Raw genomic sequence first — 23,471 nt, forward strand, 5'->3', positions numbered from 1 at the left:
TCTTTCAAGGGGAGGTTATAAGTAAGGGAGCATACACTTGTAGAACTTAAATAAAAAAACAGAAGGGTAAGTTGCAAATAGTTTTTTTTTTCTTTTTTTTTTATCTTATCTTCGTTCAAATGGACACAAACGAGAATATTCTCGAATTATATATATATATATATATATATATATATATATATATATATATATATATATATATATGTATATATTTAAATCATGTGCAATCTTATTAAAATAAATATGGTTTTAAAAACCTGACAATTTGGATTGTGTTAGAATTAACTAAAAATTTGATGCATTTGGTGTTTTCGTTTTAGTATTTTCGGTAACTAAACAAAGTTTTTAAAAAGCCAAAAACAATTGCGGCTGTTTTAATTTTGTTACATAAATTGTACATGTGCTTGGCAGAACTAGCCCATGCGGTTTAAAAAGTACATAAGAACAACATGAATAGTGAAATATTTTACAACAGAACCATTTATTATCATCTTCATTTTTTTCCCGTTTGTGCCCAAGACACATGAAGTATTTTATGACCTCGGCATACGAGGGGATAGTGTAGTCAACACTATGCCCAGCAGCCTTAGTTACCCTAATGTGAATTAGGCACCCATTAGAGCTGGGTGGACTCAGTGACGTTCTACTTAAACCCGTATTCGAACTCGAGACTCATGTGTTAGCTGTCTAATGCTCTATAGTTAGGCCACGCACAAAAAATGGCGATGAAGTGGTTTCGAAACCTTAAGCACAAGAAAATTAATGTGTAGTCCTCTATTCAGATTACCCTTGTATGTACACAACCATTCATATTGGTTTTAACTGTTCTATGTTTACACAGATATAACGCTTACCAGTATCACCATTCAAAATGTCCAGGAATTTCTCAGTCGCTTTTGTCGTCTTGATTTTGGCTGTCGTCTGTTACGGTGAGTCTCAACTACTTCATAGTGGCGTCAATGGGGCGGGGTTGGGGGGGGTGCGCATCGTGCCGGGTGACACCAAAACGAAAACTAGCTAATTTTTATGACAAAGTCATTTTTTCCGGTTAGTTCAATGACTCATTAGATTAAATCCGTAACTAGACGAAGGTTGAAATTGTCAAATATGTTGAGTATAGCATGTATATAGTTGTTGATGGTGGGGGATGGGGAGTGACACCCTGAGCTACCGCAAGGGGTGTCACCCGACTAGTGACGTCACTGCTACTTCCTGCGCATCAAATCACAGAGAGACTAAGTGGTTTAACTTCATGAAGAGATTAACCCTGCTTTTTCACTGTACAATTTGCTCTGGTGTCCCTATAATATTAAACATTTATTTTCCATTGTATTAATAAACGTTTTAGTTAGCTTTTAATCTTTGATAAGTACTTTAAAAGATTATGATTATCATAGTAATTATGATAGTAATGACAAGATTTTAATTTTTTTTTAAAGAAAACGGAAATCTTTAAGCTTTAATTACATTAACATTTGTCCCGAGTTCGAACCCCCGGCAGAAGAGGCTCGATAACTGTGGACAGCAACCCGCCTAAGAGAGACAACTCCAAAATCAAACTGCTGCCTTGTAGTTTGTTCTTGGTTGGACATAGGCTATGGAAGCAAATCCAAAAAGAAAAGCAGGCTGAAATCAGAGTCAACGGAAGGAATACCTTCCAACACTAAAATTAAAAACGAAGAAGAAGATAAAAAGAAGATTGATTTAAAAAATTCAACATCGCTTTATTAATTAAAATTTAAAAGTTATTCTATCAGTCCCAGCGGTGTATATGAGGTTTCTGAAGTAGAGTTCATAGTTTGTTTTTTCTTCTCTGAGTTTGAAATGAAAATGTGGTCAGCACAATGTTTTAATTCTTTGTGTCAGGAACTACGTGGGTTCGAACTCGAGACTTCCGGTTTAATGGCCGTGAGCTCTACATTAATTTCAAGTTTTCCATCAACAGCCGACATGAACGACCGCAGAGGCAAGCCACCCCGCTGCAGAAATCTGGCCTGTCCGTTGAACTATGACCCCGTGTGTGGCCGTGACGGGATCACCTACCCCAACATGTGTACCCTGGGGACAGCCAACTGTGACCGACCCCCCTACAGACCCGTGGGGCTGGCCAGCAGAGGGGAGTGCAAGAGGAGGGGACGGGATTAGTCAGGTACGTGGCTTCTGATGTCGGGGGTGGGAGGGGGGGGGGGGGTGGGACCATATTAGTCAGGTACGTGGCTTCTGATGTCGGGGGTGGGAGGGGGGGGGGGGTGGGACCATATTAGTCAGGTACGTGGCTTCTGATGTCGGGGGTGGGAGGGGGGGGGGGTGGGACCATATTAGTCAGGTACGTGGCTTCTGATGTCGGGGGTGGGAGGGGGGGGGGGTGGGACCATATTAGTCAGGTACGTGGCTTCTGATGTCGGGGGTGGGAGGGGGGGGGTGGGACCATATTAGTCAGGTACGTGGCTTCTGATGTCGGGGGTGGGAGGGGGGGGGTGGGACCATATTAGTCAGGTACGTGGCTTCTGATGTCGGGGGTGGGAGGGGGGGGGTGGGACCATATTAGTCAGGTACGTGGCTTCTGATGTCGGGGGTGGGAGGGGGGGGGGTGGGACCATATTAGTCAGGTACGTGGCTTCTGATGTCGGGGGTGGGAGGGGGGGGGGGGGGTGGGACCATATTAGTCAGGTACGTGGCTTCTGATGTCGGGGGTGGGAGGGGGGGGGGTGGGACCATATTAGTCAGGTACGTGGCTTCTGATGTCGGGGGTGGGAGGGGGGGGGGGGGTGGGACCATATTAGTCAGGTACGTGGCTTCTGATGTCGGGGGTGGGAGGGGGGGGGGGTGGGACCATATTAGTCAGGTACGTGGCTTCTGATGTCGGGGGGGGGGGGGATTAGTCAGGTGGGTGCCTTCTGATGTCGGGGAGGGGGGGGGGGATAAGTCATATACGTGCCTTCTGCTGTCGGGGGAGGAGGGAGGGACCAGATTAGTCAGGTCGGTGCCTTCTTCAGTCGCGCACAACATCTCATATTAATGTGGAAGGGGCGGTGGGGAAGGAGAGAGTATATTGGTAAGCATTGTTTCTTCCAGACCTTTTTCTCCGAGGGGGCATTTGATAATCTTCAGGGGAGGGGCGGACTAAAATTTTCGGGGTGGGGGGGGGGGGTGTTGGTGGGCGGACACGGTTTAAAGTATATATTTTCTATATTAATTTCAATCCGTTCGGGGGTGGGGGGTGGTAGACTTTCCTCCTCTCCCCTCCCCCCAACCCCCCCCCCCCCCCCCCCCTCCAATCTTCTAGAAGAGATGCCTAGAAGAAACTCTGGAATGATAAGTCGTGGCATAAAGTGTAATTAAGAAATCGAAAAATATGAAGTAAAATACAATTCAAAATTGGGGAGATAATTTTCTTCATAAACTCCATAAGAATATTTATAAACATCGCTTATTGTAAATTTACAAGGCATCTTCAGCTGTACATAATTATCCCAATTTTTGTTATTAAATGTGAAAAACTTGTCTCGAATTTTTTTTGTTAAAGTTCTGATTAAGGTATAGGGCTTTAAATATTCAGCGGATAATACGACTTTATTTCAAGCTTTTTTGTGTATTTTTGTATCTCTGCTCAATTACTTTACTTAAAGTACTTGAACTGTGACAAAAATTGAACTGTATATTGACTTTCAGTTTATTTTATGCAGTAGAAGTTTTTAAAGTTGTTTTATTCAAATACCTTGACTTAATGGTGGAGACCCTCTGTCTATTCGTTTAATAAATTCAATAAACTTTGTTTTTATTTCAACAGAATCAAATAGTCCTCCACAATGATGCTAAATGTGTAGACCAAAGTGTCCAATAGCTACACAAGTTGTCAAAGAACGATAATTCTATAGGCCTATAGAAGATTATTATTCGTTTCGTTTTACTGTCATTGCGTGTGTGTGTGTTGCATGTGAATAAAATCGGGAAAAAAGAAATACAAAATTTCGTAAAGTAGGATATTTTCTGCTTTCAAATTTTATCTATGTAGATGTATGTATGTGTGCATGTTTTTGAATCTTTTTAATATGTTATCCATTTTTTAAATTTCCAGTGAGATCATAACTGTTTTTTACCACTTAAACATTTTTTTAGTTATTTTATTTTTACTTTTAACCCTAAACTAAACAGGTTGTTTACACACTAGTTTTATTATTTGTCCAATCCTGTAACGATCAATTGTAATAAAATGATCCATGGCATTTTTTGATTCAGATATCGTTGTGTTACGTCCAGATATCGTTGTGTTCCTTCCAGATATCATTGTGTTCCTTCCAGATATCATTGTGTTACGTCCAGATATCGTTGTGTTACGTCCAGATATCGTTGTGTTACGTCCAGATATCGTTGTGTTACGTCCAGATATCGTTGTGTTACGTCCAGATATCGTTGTGTTACGTCCAGATATCGTTGTGTTACTTCCAGATATCATTATATTACGTCCAGATATCATTGTGTTATGGGCAGATATCATTATGTTACGTCCAGATATCATTGTGTTACGTCCAGATATCATTGTGATACGGTCAGAATCATTGTGTTACGTCCAGATATCCGTGTGTTACGGCTAGTTACAACGTTTTATTTTCTCACCCAATGGAGGATCAACCAAAACAGATGTACTGAAACGCAAAAGACTCTTCAAACATTTCATCCGTAAAGACATGAGATTGGGAGATACACATGTTAGAGTCAATGCCAGAAGTCGGTCAATTCTCGCATTTGACCAGTATCACCTTCAATCGTATTGTTCATTCCACATTTGAATTCGATTTAAAGAACCAACTTTCTTTTAATTATGCATTGTGTTTTGTTGATCCTGTTTCTTAGTAGTAGATGTTTTATATTGAATTGGGAGCTCATCTTGATAAACAGCAACAGCACAATGCCAACAAAATAGAATATCGTGTAACATATTTAAAACCACTACTTTTGTCGAATAGATATCTGTCAGCTCCTGGTGTTTCACTGACGTTTTCTTCATTAGCTCCTTGGTTTACAAAAAGACCTTCGATGTCAACAAGTAAAATTTTAATTCTTTTTTACCAAAGTACGCAGTAGAGGACACAGTAAGTTCACCTACATGCCACACCCCTCGCTCGGCCTCATTTATTTGATTGTAATAACATTTGACTCGGTCAGCAAAACTTTAATTACCCTGATGCTTATTTACTTAAAGAAAAGATGTCGAGAACACATAAAACACAAACCGGATATCAACACCATGACAAAACAAAATAGTTTTTTACCATTTGAATAGTTAATCTTTCAAGGGGAGACTATAAGAAGGGAAGTAAACGCTGGTGTAACGTTACTTAAAGCGGAAAGGGTAAGTTACATCATACATCATACAATATATATATATATATATATATATATATATATATATATATATATATATATATATATATATATATATATATATATATATATATAAATGGATTTTTTTCTTTTACCCAACAGGTTTCGTGCAGACTACAGAGCATTACAGGATATTCGCACAAAATGAACAGCCTATTTTCCACACTTACCGTCTTGATGTTGGCTGTTGCTAGTTACGGTGAGATCAGTGGCGGAACTAGAAGAAAAAGCCCCCACCCCCCTCTCTTCTACATCTTTTTCTTGGTTCCAAATTCTAGTGATGGAAGAGATTATGTATTACGTGTCAATAGGTTATGCGCCATATAGGCCGTTGACACCAATTTCAGCCTGCTTTTCTTTTTGGATTTGCTTCCATAGCCTTTGCCCAACCAAGAACAAACTACAAGGCAGCAGTTTTTTTTATTATTTTGGAGTTGTCTCTCCTAGAAGAGTTACTATCCCCATTCATCGAGCCTCATCTGCACCAGGGTTCGAACTCCGGACTTAAACGAACGGACCACGCCGACAACAGAGCTTAACACGTTTAAGGCCTGAAGTAATCAAATTGAAAACGTCATTATTTCATTTTATGCCCGTTGAAAATTATAAATAGCGTGACTTCTTATCTGGCAAGTCGGTCAAAAGATAATGAAACTTGGAAACTTGATATTTGTAATGATCTCCTATGTTCGTTTTATTCGTCTGTTGTTTTTTTTTTTTTTTTAATTTATAAGTTTTGATAAATTTCATTGTATAGCTATGTCATTGAGTAGTATATTTAAAAAATAATTAAGAGAATAAATTACTTTTTGATTTGCTTAGTGCAAAACTATTTATGGGCGCCATTATTAGAATATTTATAGAAGAGCAATAAATCATGGAAGTTTTGTGAAGATCTTCCACTCTTTCACAATAAAGCTGATGTAAATTGTTTGAAAATTTATCTACGAAACAGCGTATATTATTTACCGAGGAACAATCACTACGCAAAAGATTTTTTTTTTACAAAACCTTTGTCGCGGAGCAAAATAATTAATTCTATTTGTTGTTTTTTTGGTCGGATTTTGGCCCCTTAAACGATCTGGGCCACTACGCGTTGCGGGGCATGACGGAATGATGATTCCGCCCCTTGCGGATTGGTAGTTCCACCCCTTGCGGAAATGTAGTTCCGCCCCTTGCGGAAATGTAGTTCCGCCCCTCGGTTTTGAAAGCAGCTGATAATCAGGAGATAAACCGTGGTGTTCACACTTGCCAATTGTATAAGTGGTGTGTTCTAGGAAATACACTGCAATAGAAGATGGTTTGTGTCAATTAAAAATAACACGTCCAGGTTTACCTCCCCTCACTTCAGTCAGGTACCCATCTTTGGCTAGTGGAAGGGCGCTTAACTTACTCAAGTCATATTCATCAGTCATGTTTATCAGTCATGTTTATCAGATGTTTATCAGTCATGTTTATCAGATGTTTATCAGTCATGTGTTCCACCTCTCGACAACGCAGTCCCACATTTAGTATTTCAACTTCTTTAACTTCACATTTTTCAGCAGCAACCGTGCCCCGTTGCCTTGACCTCAACTGCCCTTTGCACTACGACCCCATGTGTGGGATGGACGGGGTCACCTACCAGAACCCTTGTACCCTGGGGATTGCCAATTGTAACATCCCACCCTACACCGCCGTAGGTTTGGCCTACAAAGGAAAGTGCGGAAGGAGACTGCGAACACGCAGGTAGGTCACCTATACTGTAGGCTTATACCCGTTTTGTTCAGACATTTTGGCGCCATGGTGTTCTCGTTCATTCCCTACCCCCCCCCCCCCCCCCAACCCCCCACCCCACCCCCTAACCTTATATTAGAAATACCCAAGTCAAATTTTTTACATTGGTAATTATGATTCTACAGCTATAGTACAGCATTAAATTTGCGACATATACGTCAGGCAAAAGCTGTTCTAAAATTGATTTTCTATAAAAAAAAATTATAAATTTCTTAATCTATTGTTTAACAATTTTCCGAAACCGTTCATAAAAATATTTGAAACTGGGCATAAAATTTCCTAACGTTACACTATTTGCCGAACTATTCATACGCATTCTATTCAATTTTGAACTGTTTGAGCAGTTTTGAAAATCTCATATCATACTCACATCCCTAGGTCTCCTATTATTTAGAAACGAGCTGACCCGAGACGTAGTATACGCCGAGATCTAGTTGTTTTATTTTCTGCTTATCAGCAATTCATAATTTGTGAATTCAACACAACCACATCCCGCCCCCCCCCCCCCTCCCCGCCCAGTAAAAGCAGCCGTTTAGAGACAAAAATAACATCAATCAGAAATGGTTGCCTCCCCTTCGTTTCAAATCGTTTAATACTAAATCATCTGCCACTAATAGCCGTCACTAAACCGGCTCTACGATTGTTAACATTCGGGGTGAACCACAGCTCACCTGACAGGTGGGGATGAGGGTGTCAGCTAAGCTGCGTTTGTGTTGTCTATGGTCTCCATGAAGAGAATTATATATATATAGATACTTTTGTTATGAGCCATATTGTAAGAATACTATTTTGTCTAGTTTTTGCAAGTAACCCATTTTATCTTGGACTTTTTTTTAAAAATTGGGTAGTGCCTCATTGTCAGAAGTAGCTTCGTTTGGAATGAACATGGTGGGGCCTATTAAACAAGGATGATGTGCTGAGGTCGTTTCTTCAAACGTCTTAAGTTAGCAGACTTGCAATACCAGGTATGCATAAACAGTAACGCCGAATGTTTTGTTTTTTTTTTACTGAACATAGCATTATAGAGGTATTCAAAGATGTCAGATTTTACCGTTCACCCCCTTATTCCACGTCATGTTGGGGATCCGTCTGTGATGACGTCACAAACCCTCTTTAAACAACAGTAGTATATCATATGTTACATGTTTTTTTTTTTTGACAATTCCCATATCACTCATATGGGTATGTGGTACCAACATTTTAACAACAAAATTTATTTAAAATGTGTCTGAAAAATGGAGACATGGAAGTCGACCATAAATAACATAACGCACTTTAGTTGTGGAGTGACTGATTTTTTTAGACGTTTTACATGAGACGGGGATGTTTGAGAACTATGACGTGGCATGAAAACATTTATTTCCTACAGATTTATGACCAGCCCTCTTAACATACACTATACAATATTATTTATAAGAGTAATACCCTGCTGGATTAAACTATTATTTTTAACACCGATTTAAATTTTTTTTTTAAATATTTAAAATTGTAACAACTTTTAAAACCAACTTTCTTTTCTTTTGTTGAATAGTCGTAAATATAGTGCTGTTGTTAGCTTGTATTTAAATATTACCTACGACTGTATGACATAGGCCTTGCTTCTATTAGTATAATTTGTTTAATAAGTTGTCATCTAATTTCGCAGATGTTTCTTTTCGCCATAAACAGCATTTCCAGTTACACAAGAATCGAAAATTTAATGGAGGGGAATTGATTCTGAATTTAATTTACCTCAAATCTTGTATGTAGTAACATTTGGAAAATTTACGATAAAATAAAGTGTTCCGTGAATTATGCTTTTATTTGTTGGCTTTTTATTTACTCTTTTAATTTTTTGTTTTGTTTTGATATTTCTTCTATTTAGTGTTTTTACATTACTCTTACCCTTATATAATTTTTTTTCGCTTTATTTTGGTATTTCGTCTATTCAGTGTTTTTTGTATCACACATTAATGTTACCCTTAAAACACAATACACTAATGTTACCCTTAAAATACAACACACTAATGTTACCCTTAAAACACAACACATTAATGCTACCCTTAAAACACAACACACTAATGTTATCCTTAAAATACAATACATTAATGTTTCCCGTAAAACACAAGCACTGGTTTACTTTCGTGTAGTTTGATGTCTCCATGTACACATACACATGAACACACCTTCCTTTTCTAACAGCCAGCAGTCAGTTATAACAACATTTTGTCTGTTGTCATGTAGAGTTGGACTTTGTTGTGCTACTATGGGCTATTGTCCAATGGCAGTGTCAGATGGCTTTTGCTATTGCATGACTACGTTTCTACGTCTCTGTGCGTGTTAGCCTTTCATTGATCACTTTACTTTGGGCATAGAAATTCGATCACGAAAAGAGTTGGAGAGGAATCAACGTTTATCTCATTCCTAAGTTAGTTGGTCTATCTGGAAAAAGATGGGGGGAAAAATTCTTAAATACATAAAACTAAGCTTAGCAAAGACTAATTATAATATGCGGCTACCCACCCACCTTCACCCCTCCACCCCCTTCCATCCCGCAATTTCAGTTCCCAAACTAACATAGCTTCTCTATGTGAATGGTAGTATCTTTTAAAACGTTTTTCTTAACTCAGCTTCGCGTTTGTTATTTTAACACGTTTTTATTAACTCAGCTTCGCGTGGATGTGTTTGTTGTTAAAATTGACATCGAAAATTAGCCCACTTCTGATTGCTCTATAGATCTGAAATTTGGCATGCAGGTTACTTTCGCCTAACAATTTCAGATGCAATCATAAAAACTAGCAATTAGAGACCGTAATTAGCTTAATTTAATTACGCCCAAAGGACCATAAAATTGAGGACATGATTTCTAAAGATACCGACAAGACTGGAGGCTTGTTGACACAGTTACTTCGGCCCCAATCGATGTGAGCGCGCTGGCCGTGATCGTATAGTGGTTAGTACTTCGCGTTGTGGCCGCGACAACCCAGGTTCGAATCCTGGTCGCTCAAGATTTTTTTAGTCCGTGTATTTATAAACACTTAGTCAATTCATACTTAATCAAGTCATTAGATAAAGTAGAAAATAAACTATATAAAAAACTTTTTTAAAAACCACGTTTTTCATGTGTAGCAACGGACTAAAAAGGAGAAAATAAAATACTTAAAAAAAACTTTTTAAAAAACCACGTTTTTCTTGTGGACTAAAAAGTAGAAAATAACTATTTACATACATTTGATGACAAAAAACGTGGGTCGGGCAGATGGGTCGGGAAATTTGATGGTGAACGTACCCACGTTTTTTGTCATCAAATGTATGTAAATAGTTATTTTCTACTTTTTAGTCCACAAGAAAAACGTGGTTTTTTAAAAAGTTTTTTTTAAGTATTTTATTTTTTGTTTGTTTGGTTGTTTGGATGTTTGTTGTTAAAATTGACATCGAAAATTAGCCCACTTCTGATTGCTCTAGAGACCTGCAATTTGGCATGCATGCTACTTTCGCCTAACAATTTCAGATGCAATCATAAAAACTAGCAATTAGTGACCGTAATTAGCTTAATTTAATTACGCCCCAAGGACCATAAAATTGAGGACATGATTTCTAAAGATACCGACAAGACTGGAGGCCTATTGACACAGTTACTTCGGCCCCAATCGATGTGAGCGCGCTGGCCGTGATCGTATAGTGGTTAGTACTTCGCGTTGTGGCCGCGACAACCCAGGTTCGAATCCTGGTCGCTCAAGATTTTTAGTCCGTGTATTTATAAACACTTTTTTAAAAACCACGTTTTTCATGTGTAGCAACGGACTAAAAAGGAGAAAATAAAATACTTAAAAAAAACTTTTTAAAAAACCACGTTTTTTATGTGTAGCAACGGACTAAAAAGGAGAACGGACACGGTAACACATTGTTAACGGTGACACGGTTGGTACGCTGGGCATGCTAAAATACACATAAACACGTTTTTCCTTAACTCAGCTTCGCGTTTATTTGTTTTTTTAAGGGAGATTTGATCACTTGATTCGTGAGTAGATCTCCACGCCAGCAACGTAAATTACACCCTTTCTCTGTTTAAAGCGTATCGGTCGCTCAAGATTTTTTTAGTCCGTGTATTTAAAAACACTTAGTCAAGTCATACTTAATCAAGTGATTAGATAAAGTAGAAAATAAACTATATAAAAAACTTTTTAAAAACCACGTTTTTCATGTGTAGCAACGGACTAAAAAGGAGAAAATAAAATACTTAAAAAAACTGTTTAAAAAACCACGTTTTTCTTGTGGACTAAAAAGTAGAAAATAACTATTTACATACATTTGATGACAAAAAACGTGGGTACGTTCACCATCAAATTTCCCGACCCATCTGCCCGACCCACGTTTTTTGTCATCAAATGTATGTAAATAGTTATTTTCTACTTTTTAGTCCACAAGAAAAACGTGGTTTTTTTAAAAGTTTTTTTTAAGTATTTTATTGATCGTTTGTTATTGCCTTTTGGGGGAAAAAGATAATCCTTACACAAAGCAACCGTCGCTTAATGCCACGAAATACTAGAAGAATTAACTAACAACTTACACTACAAAATATACATTTATGGATTCAATATGCTGTATGATTGTTTGTTATTATTGTTAACGTCGTTTTATATTTCGAAAAGAAATAGAGTACGTTAAAACGTGTAGCAATGTTTCTCCACTTGGCATGGTCTTATGGTAGAGCATATGACTTCTAACCCAAAAGTCTCGAGTTCGAATCCAGGTTAAAATCAGTAGTCCACCCAGCTCAGCTCTGTACCTAACTCACGCTAGGGAATGCAAAGCACACTGGGCATAGTGTTAACCACACTATCCCTTCATATGCTGAGGTCTCTGAAACAGATGAACTCTACTCTATCTGCCCCGTGTGTCTTTCACGAACGGGAAACGATGATGATGATTTATTTAATTTCTTATCACAAAACGTTTAAGTCCATAGGTGACCATTTTGATGTGTTATATTTCTGTTTTCGACCTACTTTTAATCCCCCACCCCCCAACCCACCCTCGTATACATTAAAAGCATTGCCCTCTCCCATACGCTAAATATTTCACTAGAACAAACTCTTTGAACATCCGCCATTAAAGTAAGTACCTACTGTGTATTCTCTAACATAATCCTAGCATGTAAAGCAACTGATCCAACTAGACACTATTTTGATGAGGCCAAACCCGTCTATGGCTTAACACAAGCAAAAACTAAACTCGTCTTACAATCTGTTGCCTGTTCAAACTAAACTCGTTAACGGTTTACACAAGGACATCGATTTAAACCGTTGAAATCATTGTATTACACCAACATGGTGAGAAGCCTCACATTAGGATTTGTTGTTCTTCTGTATGTCTTCGGCGTGCTTTGTAAGTAGAACGACGACATAATCATATTTTTGTTGAGATAAATAGTCTCCAAAAATTATGTTGGGTGTTTAGCATTTGGTTAAGTAACAACTCGGGGGTGCACCTGATGTATCGGTTTCAACTCCATAGATTATGGCCAGTGTATATGAAAATATACATCAATATATATATATATATATATATATATATATATATATATATATATATATATATATATATATATATATACATATATATAAATAAATAAATAAATAAATAAATAAATATATATATATATATATATACATATATATATATATATATATATATATATATATATATATATATATATATATATATATATATATATATATATATATATATATATATATATATATATGCGTGTGTGCGCTTGTGTGTGCGTGTGTGTGCACGTGCGCTATTAAAATACTCATTAATTGGGCTAGCAAGAGAAAGCCAATTACATTCATTCGGTCACTCACAGGTAATGGTTTTTTTTCAGTAGGATATTGTCCTATACTTATTATAGTTGGTCACTAATCACCAATGTTTTTTATCAGCAGGACAATGTCCTATCATGTGCTTATAACGGTTGTTTATAAACCACCGATGTGCTTATATCAGCATGACATTGTCCTGTATCATGCTTATTACAGTAGTTCACAAACCATCAATGAACTTTCATCATCAGGTCAACGACCTTTCATGTGCGTGTTCCTTAACGGTCCGTGCACCGCCTTCCCCCGTACGGTGTGTGGCACCAACAGTGTCACCTATAGCAGCCAGTGTGAGCTCTACAAGGCCGACTGCTCACGCCTGTCCACGGAGGGGAGTATCAAGTTTGCTCACGTGGGCAAGTGCATCACACCGGTTTAGATGACGTCAGCACAGTGTGTTGTGTGACGTAATGATGTTGGTGCGTGTCATTGACGTCAAAGTTTGCGGCGTTTAAATGCACATGTGTTATTGTTAACAGATGTGACAATCTTGATAACATAATTTTTGTCAACCCATTGTCAACCTATTGTCAACCTACTGTCAACCCAAGGTTAATAAATCGTCACTATTGTTATGATAGCTGTCAAATATCAAGTGTGAACACTTTTATTACTGGTGTCAATAAATATAAAATTGATATCAATAAATATAACATTGATGTCAATAAATATAACATTGATGTCAATAAAATATAACATTGATGTCAATAAATATAACATTGATGTCAATACATATAACATTGATGTCAATAAATATAACATTGATGTCAATAAATATAACATTGATGTCAATAAATATAACATTCATGTTAATAAACATAACATTATGTCAATAAATATAACATTGATGTCACTATATATAACATTGATGTCAATAAATATAACATTGATGTCAATAAATATAACATTGATGTCAATAAATATAACATTGATGTCAATAAATATAACATTGATGTCAATAAATATAACATTGATGTCAATACATATAACATTGATGTCAATAAATATAACATTGATGTCAATAAATATAACATTGATGTCAATAAATATAACATTGATGTCAATAAATATAACATTGATGTCAATAAATATAACATTCATGTCAATAAACATAACATTATGTCAATAAACATAACATTGATGTCAATATATATAACATTGATGTCAATAAATATAACATTGATGTCAATAAATATAACATTGATGTCAATAAATATAACATTGATGTCAATAAATATAATATTCATGTCAATAAACATAACATTATGTCAATAAATATAACATTGATGTCAATATATATAACATTGGTGTCAATAAATATAACATTGATGTCAATAAATATAACATTGATGTCAATAAATATAACATTGATGTCAATAAATATAACATTGATGTCAATAAATATAACATTGATGTCAATAAATATAACATTGATGTCAATAAATATAACATTGATGTCAATAAATATAACATTCATGTCAATAAATATAACATTCATGTCAATAAACATAACATTATGTCAATAAATATAACATTCATGTCAATATATATAACATTGATGTCAATAAATATAACATTGATGTCAATAAATATAACATTGATGTCAATAAATATAACATTCATGTCAATAAATATAACATTCATGTCAATAAATATAACATTCATGTCAACAAATGTATATCATTTGTATAAAATGTGTCATCAATGTCCAGCATGTATGACATTTATTTACACCTGAGTGTCATGTATGTCACGTGTGTGTCATTTCATGATCTAATTAATCGAACTTAAAATCGTTACCTGTGTTTACTTTTCTAGATACATTTCAAACATGGCAGCTAACTCACGGCAGTATTAGAAATTTAGAAAGAGACGTATGTATGGTATAACACAGAAAGTTAAGGTAACGCTGAATTGTTGTGAGATTTGGTTGAACCGCACCACGTGAAACCCGCATAATAGTCTCTTTTTGTTTATTACCGCAAAATACGAAAAGGGCATTTTCTTTGATGTAGGACTTCTTACTGCACAATTAAGTGCCTTGTCGTCCCTTAGTCTAATTGGTACGTAATTGTTCTTGATCTCGACAAATACAAGCTTTAAAACTTTTTTTTAATTTAGTTTTAAACTCGCTTCAACTCCGTGTTCAAGGAAGTAGAGCGTCCCTGAGCCCACCCAGCTCTAATGGGTACCTGACTCAAATTAGTTGGAGTGGGGCGTGTTGGAGTGGGGCATGTTGGAATGGGTATGTTGGAGTGGGGTGTGTTGGAATGGGTGTGTTGGAGTGGGGTGTGTTGGAGTGGGGCGTGTTGGAATGGGACTTTCAAACGATCTTGTCATAAACAAATGTTCGATAAATAACATAAGTTCTAGGAAAGCCATACATGTCGCACACTGGATGTGCTACATGTGTATGAACATATCTGAATATACGTTACATGTTAGGCACATACAGATTATATATATATATATATATATATATATATATATATATATATATATATATATATATATATATATATATATATATATATATATATGTACAGTATGTCAAGGACAGCATGGAATGTGTCGGCTATAAATATCAAGCTCCTACACTGAACACTCACAACCCCTGTGATAAAAAGTGTGTGTTTGTCGTGTGCTGGCCACACAAAACAGACCGCGAGAATGTAGAGACACATGTGAGAAATAACTCCAGGATGTTCCCAAGAAACAGACACGCACTTGGTTACGGGCCCTGAATTGCACGGTCAACAGCCGAGCTGCCCGGTATAATCCATTTCCCCGCCCCGAGCATCGAATGCGTAAACACCATAAGTTTGACGAGTGATCGCCCCTTGCGGCTGTGATTGTTGAGCTGACGGAAGGAACGGATGCAAGGGAAACAACCGGCTCCGTTGGTCGTTGTTGTGTTCTAATCATGTACACATAGAAATGGTTCAAAATACTTCGGTGCGCAATTACATTGTTATACAGCTTGACATCAACCTGTTTGTAGTTAAACATTTTGGCGTTTAAATTCTAAAAATAACTGTATTATTTCCTAACTTTCTTTTTTTAGAATAACTACGTAACCTTTAAAAAATAAAATATTCTAATCTTTTATATAAAATGAAAAATTAAACTATAGTTACTACGTTCACCAAATCGTCTAATGGCTTAAAATTTATCCGGCCCTTAGCAAATTATAAAAATATTTTTTTAAAAATTTAAAAAAAACTGGAGGACTGCTATAGATGTTTGAAACTGAAGAATATTTGATTTGATGTGTCTCATTGTAATGTAATCAACATACTTTTTCCGGTTGCTTAAAATTTGTATCATTTTAATTCTCTGTAATCCCAAATTTATTTCAGCTCAACTTAAAAACCCAAACCTCTTTCAGCCCACCACGCCGATGGAAAAAAATCCATTCAATCATCATTTAATTACACATTTGCATTTTCATGTGTTTTTTTTTTAAAATAAAATTGTAATTGGGCGTTTTGTATTAGATCTATGTATAAGTAAACCATCTTAAATGAATGAAAGTAGACTACAAGTAAGAAAGAAATATTACTATTGTAAATCTGTATCAGTCCTCACAAGCCGATGATGAAAACTGTAATACTAAAGCGAACATCCCAGGCAAATTGACGCAGTAAATTACATGTCTGAGGCGGAAAAAAAAAGAACCGACCCTTAGCCCAATACATATCTGAAGCCAAATCAAAAAGGTATAAGGGAAAGTTAATTTTGTGCCTTTTTTGTTGCTAAATTTTGCACGTTAAACATTACAAATAGCACGAGTATTTCGACCAATGAAAATAGACTGAAGCCTTCAGTTGTCAGGTTTAAGTCCAGTTATAAGATTAAAATAAAGCTCAAGCCTAATAGCTCAATGAGTTGTAAGTGTTCTACTAGTACAGTTAATGAGAATGCTAATGGGTTATTTTTTTTTCTTTAAACTCTGTGACTCTATACAAAAATTTGAGTTTCTTAAAAAAACTACAAGATAACTGGCAGGAGAAATGTGTGTGTTGGTGTGTGTGAGTGTGTGAGTGTGTGTTGGTGTGTGTGTGTGAGTGAGTGTGTGTGTGTGTTGTGTGTGTGTAGTGTGTGTAAGTTGGTTGTGTGTGTGTGTGTAAGTGTGTGTGAGTGTGTGTTGGTGTGTGTGTGTGTGTTTGTGTGTGTGTGTGTATGTGTGTATGTGTGTGTGTGTGTGCGGAGATATAGGTTGGTGGATGGTTGTCGGCGTGGTCTAACCGTTTCCCACGGTGTTTAGCACGGGCCTGACAAGCTCTGCCGATCAACATTGTCGCCCTTTGCTGGCGGTCACACAGGCGAGTAAAAATAGCCTCTGGTGGTCTGCAAGACAGTGTGGCTCACGCGAAGGTCACGCTGGGGTCACGGTGAGGTCACAGTGAGGTCACGGAGACCCAGACTAAGCCAGGACCGACACATCAGGTCAATATTGACCAACAGAGACCGACATCATAAAAATCATCTCGACATCAATGTTAGGGAGGGGAGGGGGTGTTGGGGGGAGGGTTGGGGAATTTTACCGGAAGTGTTAACCTTTGGTTTTGGAGAGGTTATAGTGACCTAAGAATGAATGTGAATAAGAAATCACAAATATAAAGCAGGGGACATTATACATACACTCATATATATATAAACATATACGCATACATGTGAATATATACATACATCAATACATATATATTAAAAAGCACATACTAAAGCCCTGATACGCACCTATTATTTGCGAGGTTAGTCATACACACACACACACACACACACACACACACACACACACACATAGACAGGTAGATAAACAAACACCCATATATATGTATATATATATATATATATATATATATATATATATATATATATATATATATATAGTCACTTAGACTTATATGCACATACAAATACATACTTGGTCATAGCCTAAATATATAGGCTATATAGACACACCAATTATAGACCTAAATACTGAAACACATATATACAGATGTCCACCAATATAAATGTGTGGGACGGCGTGGCCTAGCGGTAGACAGCTAGACTGCCAACCGAAAGTCTCGAGTTTGAATCTGGGTTCAAATGTTCCACACAAGGAACACTCTATCATCGTCCTATTAACTAGTTGTATAATGAGAGTGTTTTCTATTCGTTTTAGATCCGGATTCTTAATTTTTTTTTACAATATTTTTCAAAATAATTGCCTTCTATTTTAATCCTCATTGTCTCATTGTGACATAGCTACAATCATTATTTTCAATGTAATTATCATTTTGTCATATCTAAAAATATAAAAATATCTATTTCGATTTTCACTAAGTTGATTTAAGCAAACATTGTTATAGTCATAGATACAACGAGTATTTGCTGTTGTAACTCTGTATTAGATTTTAGAATTTGACTGATCACATTCATCACATTTTTGTGAGAGCGAGGTGCAACTAGAATCTACTTAAGTAATAACCCGTATATTAATTCACGTTACTTTAATACATCTCGATTTTAACTTAAGTTTTTATTATAAGTATGAACACACTTTGTCAATATTTCAACGAAGTTAAAAATAGTAACAAACAAATATGACTAGGTTAGTTAAAGGTGAACCGTTGACTAAAACATCCACACATATAACGCACGCTAGAATTTTAAACATGTCTAATATTTACTTTGTGTATTTAAGCCAAATATTTCATAGTTCGGAGAAAATGTGTCCTTAAAATTCCCTTTTATTGACCGCCGTGTTTGCGTGTATTGTAAAACAAGCGTTCGTGAAATATGCTGAAAAAGTTATGTGGTATTTCTTGACGTCACTCGTGTCTGAAACTGCTTGAAATAGTTTATGGGAATAAATTATCAAACGACAAATTCAAATATGACGTGTGCATGTTTTATAAGACAATAGGCGAATAGAGGCACACAGTGCTACAATGTAAATATGATATGAATGTGTGTGGGGATTTTTAACTGTTGAATATGGTGAGAATTTTAAGGTCACGTGCTAATGTCGTAACACAGCTCGGGTTCACGTTTTCGGCAACTTGACCCAAATATGGAATAGCTTTATTTCAGTGGCGTAGCGAGGTCGGGTGTCACCCGGTGCGGCACTTAATGGTGTCACCCCCCCCCCCAGAGGCGTAGCGACCCTTCCCGGGGACAAACTGCAAAGTTTCGATTTGCACAATCCCCCCCCCCCCCCTCAAAGTTTCGATTTGCATCCCCCTCAGTTTTCGATTTGCACCCCCCCCCTCAAACTTTTGATTTGCCACCACCCTAAATGGTGTCACCCGGTGCGGTCCGCACACCCCGCCCCTCCCCCGCTACGCCACTGCTTTATTTATTCACATTAATGGTCGTTGTTGTCTGTTGGAAGACCCCTTGACTGCTCTCGCCAAAATGTCGTTCGTTTTTTTGGGTTGGAGTTCATCCAGCTCTAATGGGTACCTGGCATGTCCGTGAGTTGTCCTTTAGTCCACCCAGCTCTAATAGGTACCTGGCATTATCATTGCCCTTTAGTCCACCCATTGTTAGCAGCTACTTGAGGTATCCACTCAGCTCTAATGGGTACCTAGCATGTTCAGCTCTGATGGGTACTTGGTATGTCTGTGAGTCATGCTTTAGTCCACTCAGCTTTGATAAGTACCTGTCTCTTCCAGCTATAAAATGGCTGAATTGAGAGAACTAGCTGCACTCTACTTCATCTGATCTACGTAGTGGCTGTTATAAAAAGGAAGTTTACTTTTATTTTTGGGACCTAATTTTGTCTTAAGCGTCATACATGCAGGAGTTGATTTAGAGTCCTAATCTATATTTATATCAGTAGTCTAAATGTAATGTTCAGATGTAGTATGTATTTCAATTATAAGTTGAATGAATATACCATTTTCGCGAAACACAATTATAACGTAGAAAAAGATGGAGGAGGTAGGGAGTGTGTTTACTTCACCAAAACCACGGACATACCTTGAGATTTTTTTAACGGGGTGATATTTTAAAAAATATATATATTATATAGTTGTTGTTTTTTTTTTAAATTATTTTATTTATGTAATTATTATCAAACATCCAAATAACAACCTAATATCTCATATTTAAAACAAAACGAAAAGAATATGTTCCTCATCAAAATATGCACAACATTATGTTTTTACCTGCCAAGGTATTCAAGGGCTAAGTTTGTTTTATATATACACCTGTGACAACTGTTGTCATCTTACTCTTTATAAAAACCTGCCAAAAACGTCTTAAAACACCTGCAAAAGTCAGGACTAAAAAAAAATATATCGGTGTCTCGTTTAGCGACCAGGACTGTCGTGGCCACCTGGTGGACAAATGCCGTATACGGGAGTCACGTGACCGCAGTAGGAAGCCATGTTTGCTAAGCGTGTCGGCTGATGGGGTGACATGCTTCACGCTGTGCTGTCTCGCAAGTCACGTGAGGTCGCGAGATCTCGGGAAGATTCAAGATGGCGGCGTCTGGTCTATTTTCACCATTGGAGGAATGGTGAGGGACTAGAATGGGTCGTTAAAACAGTGTGGGACAGGGCTTTTGGATGTGGGGGGGGGGGGGGGGGGCACGCAATTAGAGTTGGGAACATGCATTAGGCAACAAGGGTTAAAATAGAGACAGACCTAAATAGCAGTGTAGGATAGGGCTTTTGGGTGTGGAGGCACGTGATTAGAGATGGGAACATGCATTAGGGACTGAGGGTTAATTTAGTGAAAAAATACTCCCAAATTGCAGTGTCAGATGTAGATTTGATGAGGCTCTAAACAAATAGGGCACGTTTATTTATAAGTGTGTGATGTATGTGATGAAAGTCGCCGCTTGACTTTGCTGAAGAGGGTGCGAGTATGTTGACAGCCGAAAAATTATTTTATTTCGAACAAATCTGTTGAGGGACGACGTGGCCCAGAGGTAGAGCGCTAGGCTGCTAACCGGAAACTCTCGAGTTCTAATCCAGGTTCGAGTTAGTAGATCGTCCCTAAGTCCACCCAGCTAAGATGTGAACCTAAATCTCGTTTACCTAACTCCGTTAGGGAAAGTAAAGGCGGCTAGGCATAGTGCTGACCACACTATCCTTTATAAAGCCGAGGTCACAGAAACAGGTAAACTCTTCCTTACTTGCCCCCTGGACCGTCAGGTTCGAAAAGAGAACTTTACTCATATATATATATATATATATATATATATATATATATATATATATATATATATATATATATATATATATATATATATGTAGGCCTATATATATATATATATATATATATAGGCCTACATATATATATATATATATAGGCCTACATATATATATATATATATATATATATATATTAAGTTACGTTATAAAATCTTGTAATTTCGTGACATTATTTTCTTGCGTTTGCTAACCAGAGGGTAGTTGAAACTCTAGCCTATACATATAAACTACAAAAATGGCGGAATGTTTATTGTTAATGTTAATTTGTTCTAAAAATAAGTGTACCTGATTTGGCGGAAGACAGAGCGGAAAGACTCGCGACCTTTAACAAGAGCTAGTGAAACCGCGTGATCGATCATGCCATAAATCAGCATCACATTTACCCGCCCCTGTGCTTGGGGCAGATGAAGTAGAGTTCAAACAGAGTGATGGTCTGCACTATACAAAGTCGCTAAAGTTTCCATAAAATGAGGCAGGTACCCATTAGAGCTAGGAGGACTTAGGTCGTCATATTTATCGAGCCTGGTATCCAAACACGAGACTTTCGAGTTTGCAGTCGTTAGCTCTACCATCCGACCATTCGACCACCACGTTCCTCGTGTGATAATATGCCGTAGGATTCTATATTCTAATTCTGAGCGTAATAGCAGCGTCTGCAACAGAAGTTAAATAAACATCAAACACGATACATACATCTAAGCAAAAAAAAATCAAGCATATCTGTTATAGTTATTCAACTTGTTCACTAACTGATTTTAGTTTAATATTTTTTCTCTACGTTTAAAACAATATAACGTTCGAGTAAACTTCACCCGGGATATTTTCCCACAGCAAACCCTCGCAGCGCCCCTCCAGCTATCTGCCAGTTGTACCTGACGACACTTCCAAAAATCTGGCAGCATCTCCGTGTCAGCGCGAGCAAACATGACATGCGCGCGTCACACATCGCTGGAGCGTCGAACCTGGGTCAGGTGACCGGTGCGGCCACATCTGTACGGTGCGGCTTGTCCTGTACGGTGCGGCTTGTTCTGTACAGTACGACCATATCGGGACGTTTGAAAAAAAATGCGAACTGGTCTTGAACCCTGGGAATTAGTATTTGACAACGCTGTGGAAGTGAAGGAAATATGAAATATGAAACAAGTCTGAAATATGAGACAAGTTTGAGAAATTGTTCCAGCTAGGCAGCAATGTTGTCATCAACAACAAACACCCAACATAACGAGTCAAGTGCGTCATCAGAGAGACAACAGCACGTAAATATTGGACACAGGACGAACAGGGGTGAGGGCTAACACTTTTTGATGACGTCGTTGACGAGGGAGGTGAGCGAGGAGGCGGATAAAGAGTAGGCAAGAGTAGAGTGGGCCGCATGGACACAGAAGATGTTACTTTTAGCAATGAATTAAAAAGTAACATAAGAGGCAGTATAAGATAATTATTTTCTTATTATATAGCTTACAATGGGGATTCGGACAAAAGGCCGACATGGACAAAAGGCCGACACGGACAAAAGGCCGACTGCCAAAGGCCGACTGCCAACAGGCCGACAAGACAAAAGGCCAACTGCCAAAAGGCCGACTGCCAAAGGCCGACTGCAAAAAAGCCGACAAGACAAAAGGCCGACTGCCAAAAGGCCGACTGCCAAAGGCCGACAGGACAAAAGGCCAACAAGTTTTTTCAAACAACCAACTACAAGTACAGGCATTTTAATATGTATAATATTTGTACTTTAAATGAAAGTATAAACATCACTTGTATTCATCCCAACACCGGAAAAATTTCCGGACACCGGGATTCTGAACCTGTGAATAGCCAGGACGTATCCTGTAATAGGTCTATAAGGCTTTCACAGTATCATGTAATAAGGTCTTTGAATTTGTTTGAAGTGTTGTTTAACTAACCAAAAGCCCCGTGTGCGTCTCTCTACGTATTACAGTTCAATAATTTTGTTATATAGTGGGCGTTATTTAAAATGTATTTAAACAGCTCATATTAAATCATCATAAACAAAAAAATCTGAATCTTATTATTATTATGTAGAAGTTTCTCCTCAAAGATTTAAGTAGAAAACAAGTTCTTGGGGCAGGTGGAGTAGAGTTGACCTGTTTCAGCGACATCGGTTTATGAAGAGATAGCGGTCCGTAGTCGCCGTAACTTTCTCTCAGATGCCCAACATTTGAGCGGAGTAAGGGACGATTTCAATGGTGAATAGGTTATGTTTAACACTAGT

At 37.4% G+C, this 23,471-nt stretch overlaps 1 protein-coding gene across 1 annotated transcript; it reads left to right on the forward strand.

The window, feature by feature from the left end:
- The first annotated feature begins 821 nt into the window (after positions 1 to 821).
- Positions 822 to 8,958, forward strand: LOC131946309 (uncharacterized). The gene is made up of 8 exons (XM_059307002.1): positions 822 to 929; positions 1,946 to 2,144; positions 3,673 to 3,730; positions 5,285 to 5,353; positions 5,488 to 5,584; positions 6,930 to 7,113; positions 8,010 to 8,126; positions 8,807 to 8,958. Exons 1-7 carry the CDS (start codon positions 872 to 874, stop codon positions 8,071 to 8,073), a joined length of 729 nt encoding a protein of 242 aa, XP_059162985.1. The 5' UTR covers positions 822 to 871; the 3' UTR covers positions 8,074 to 8,126; positions 8,807 to 8,958.
- Positions 8,959 to 23,471: the final 14,513 nt, after the last annotated feature.

Source organism: Physella acuta, unplaced genomic scaffold, assembly GCF_028476545.2.
Source record: "Physella acuta isolate Inbredline_101_S28 unplaced genomic scaffold, ASM2847654v3 ptg000551l, whole genome shotgun sequence".
Taxonomy (NCBI): domain Eukaryota; kingdom Metazoa; phylum Mollusca; class Gastropoda; family Physidae; genus Physella; species Physella acuta.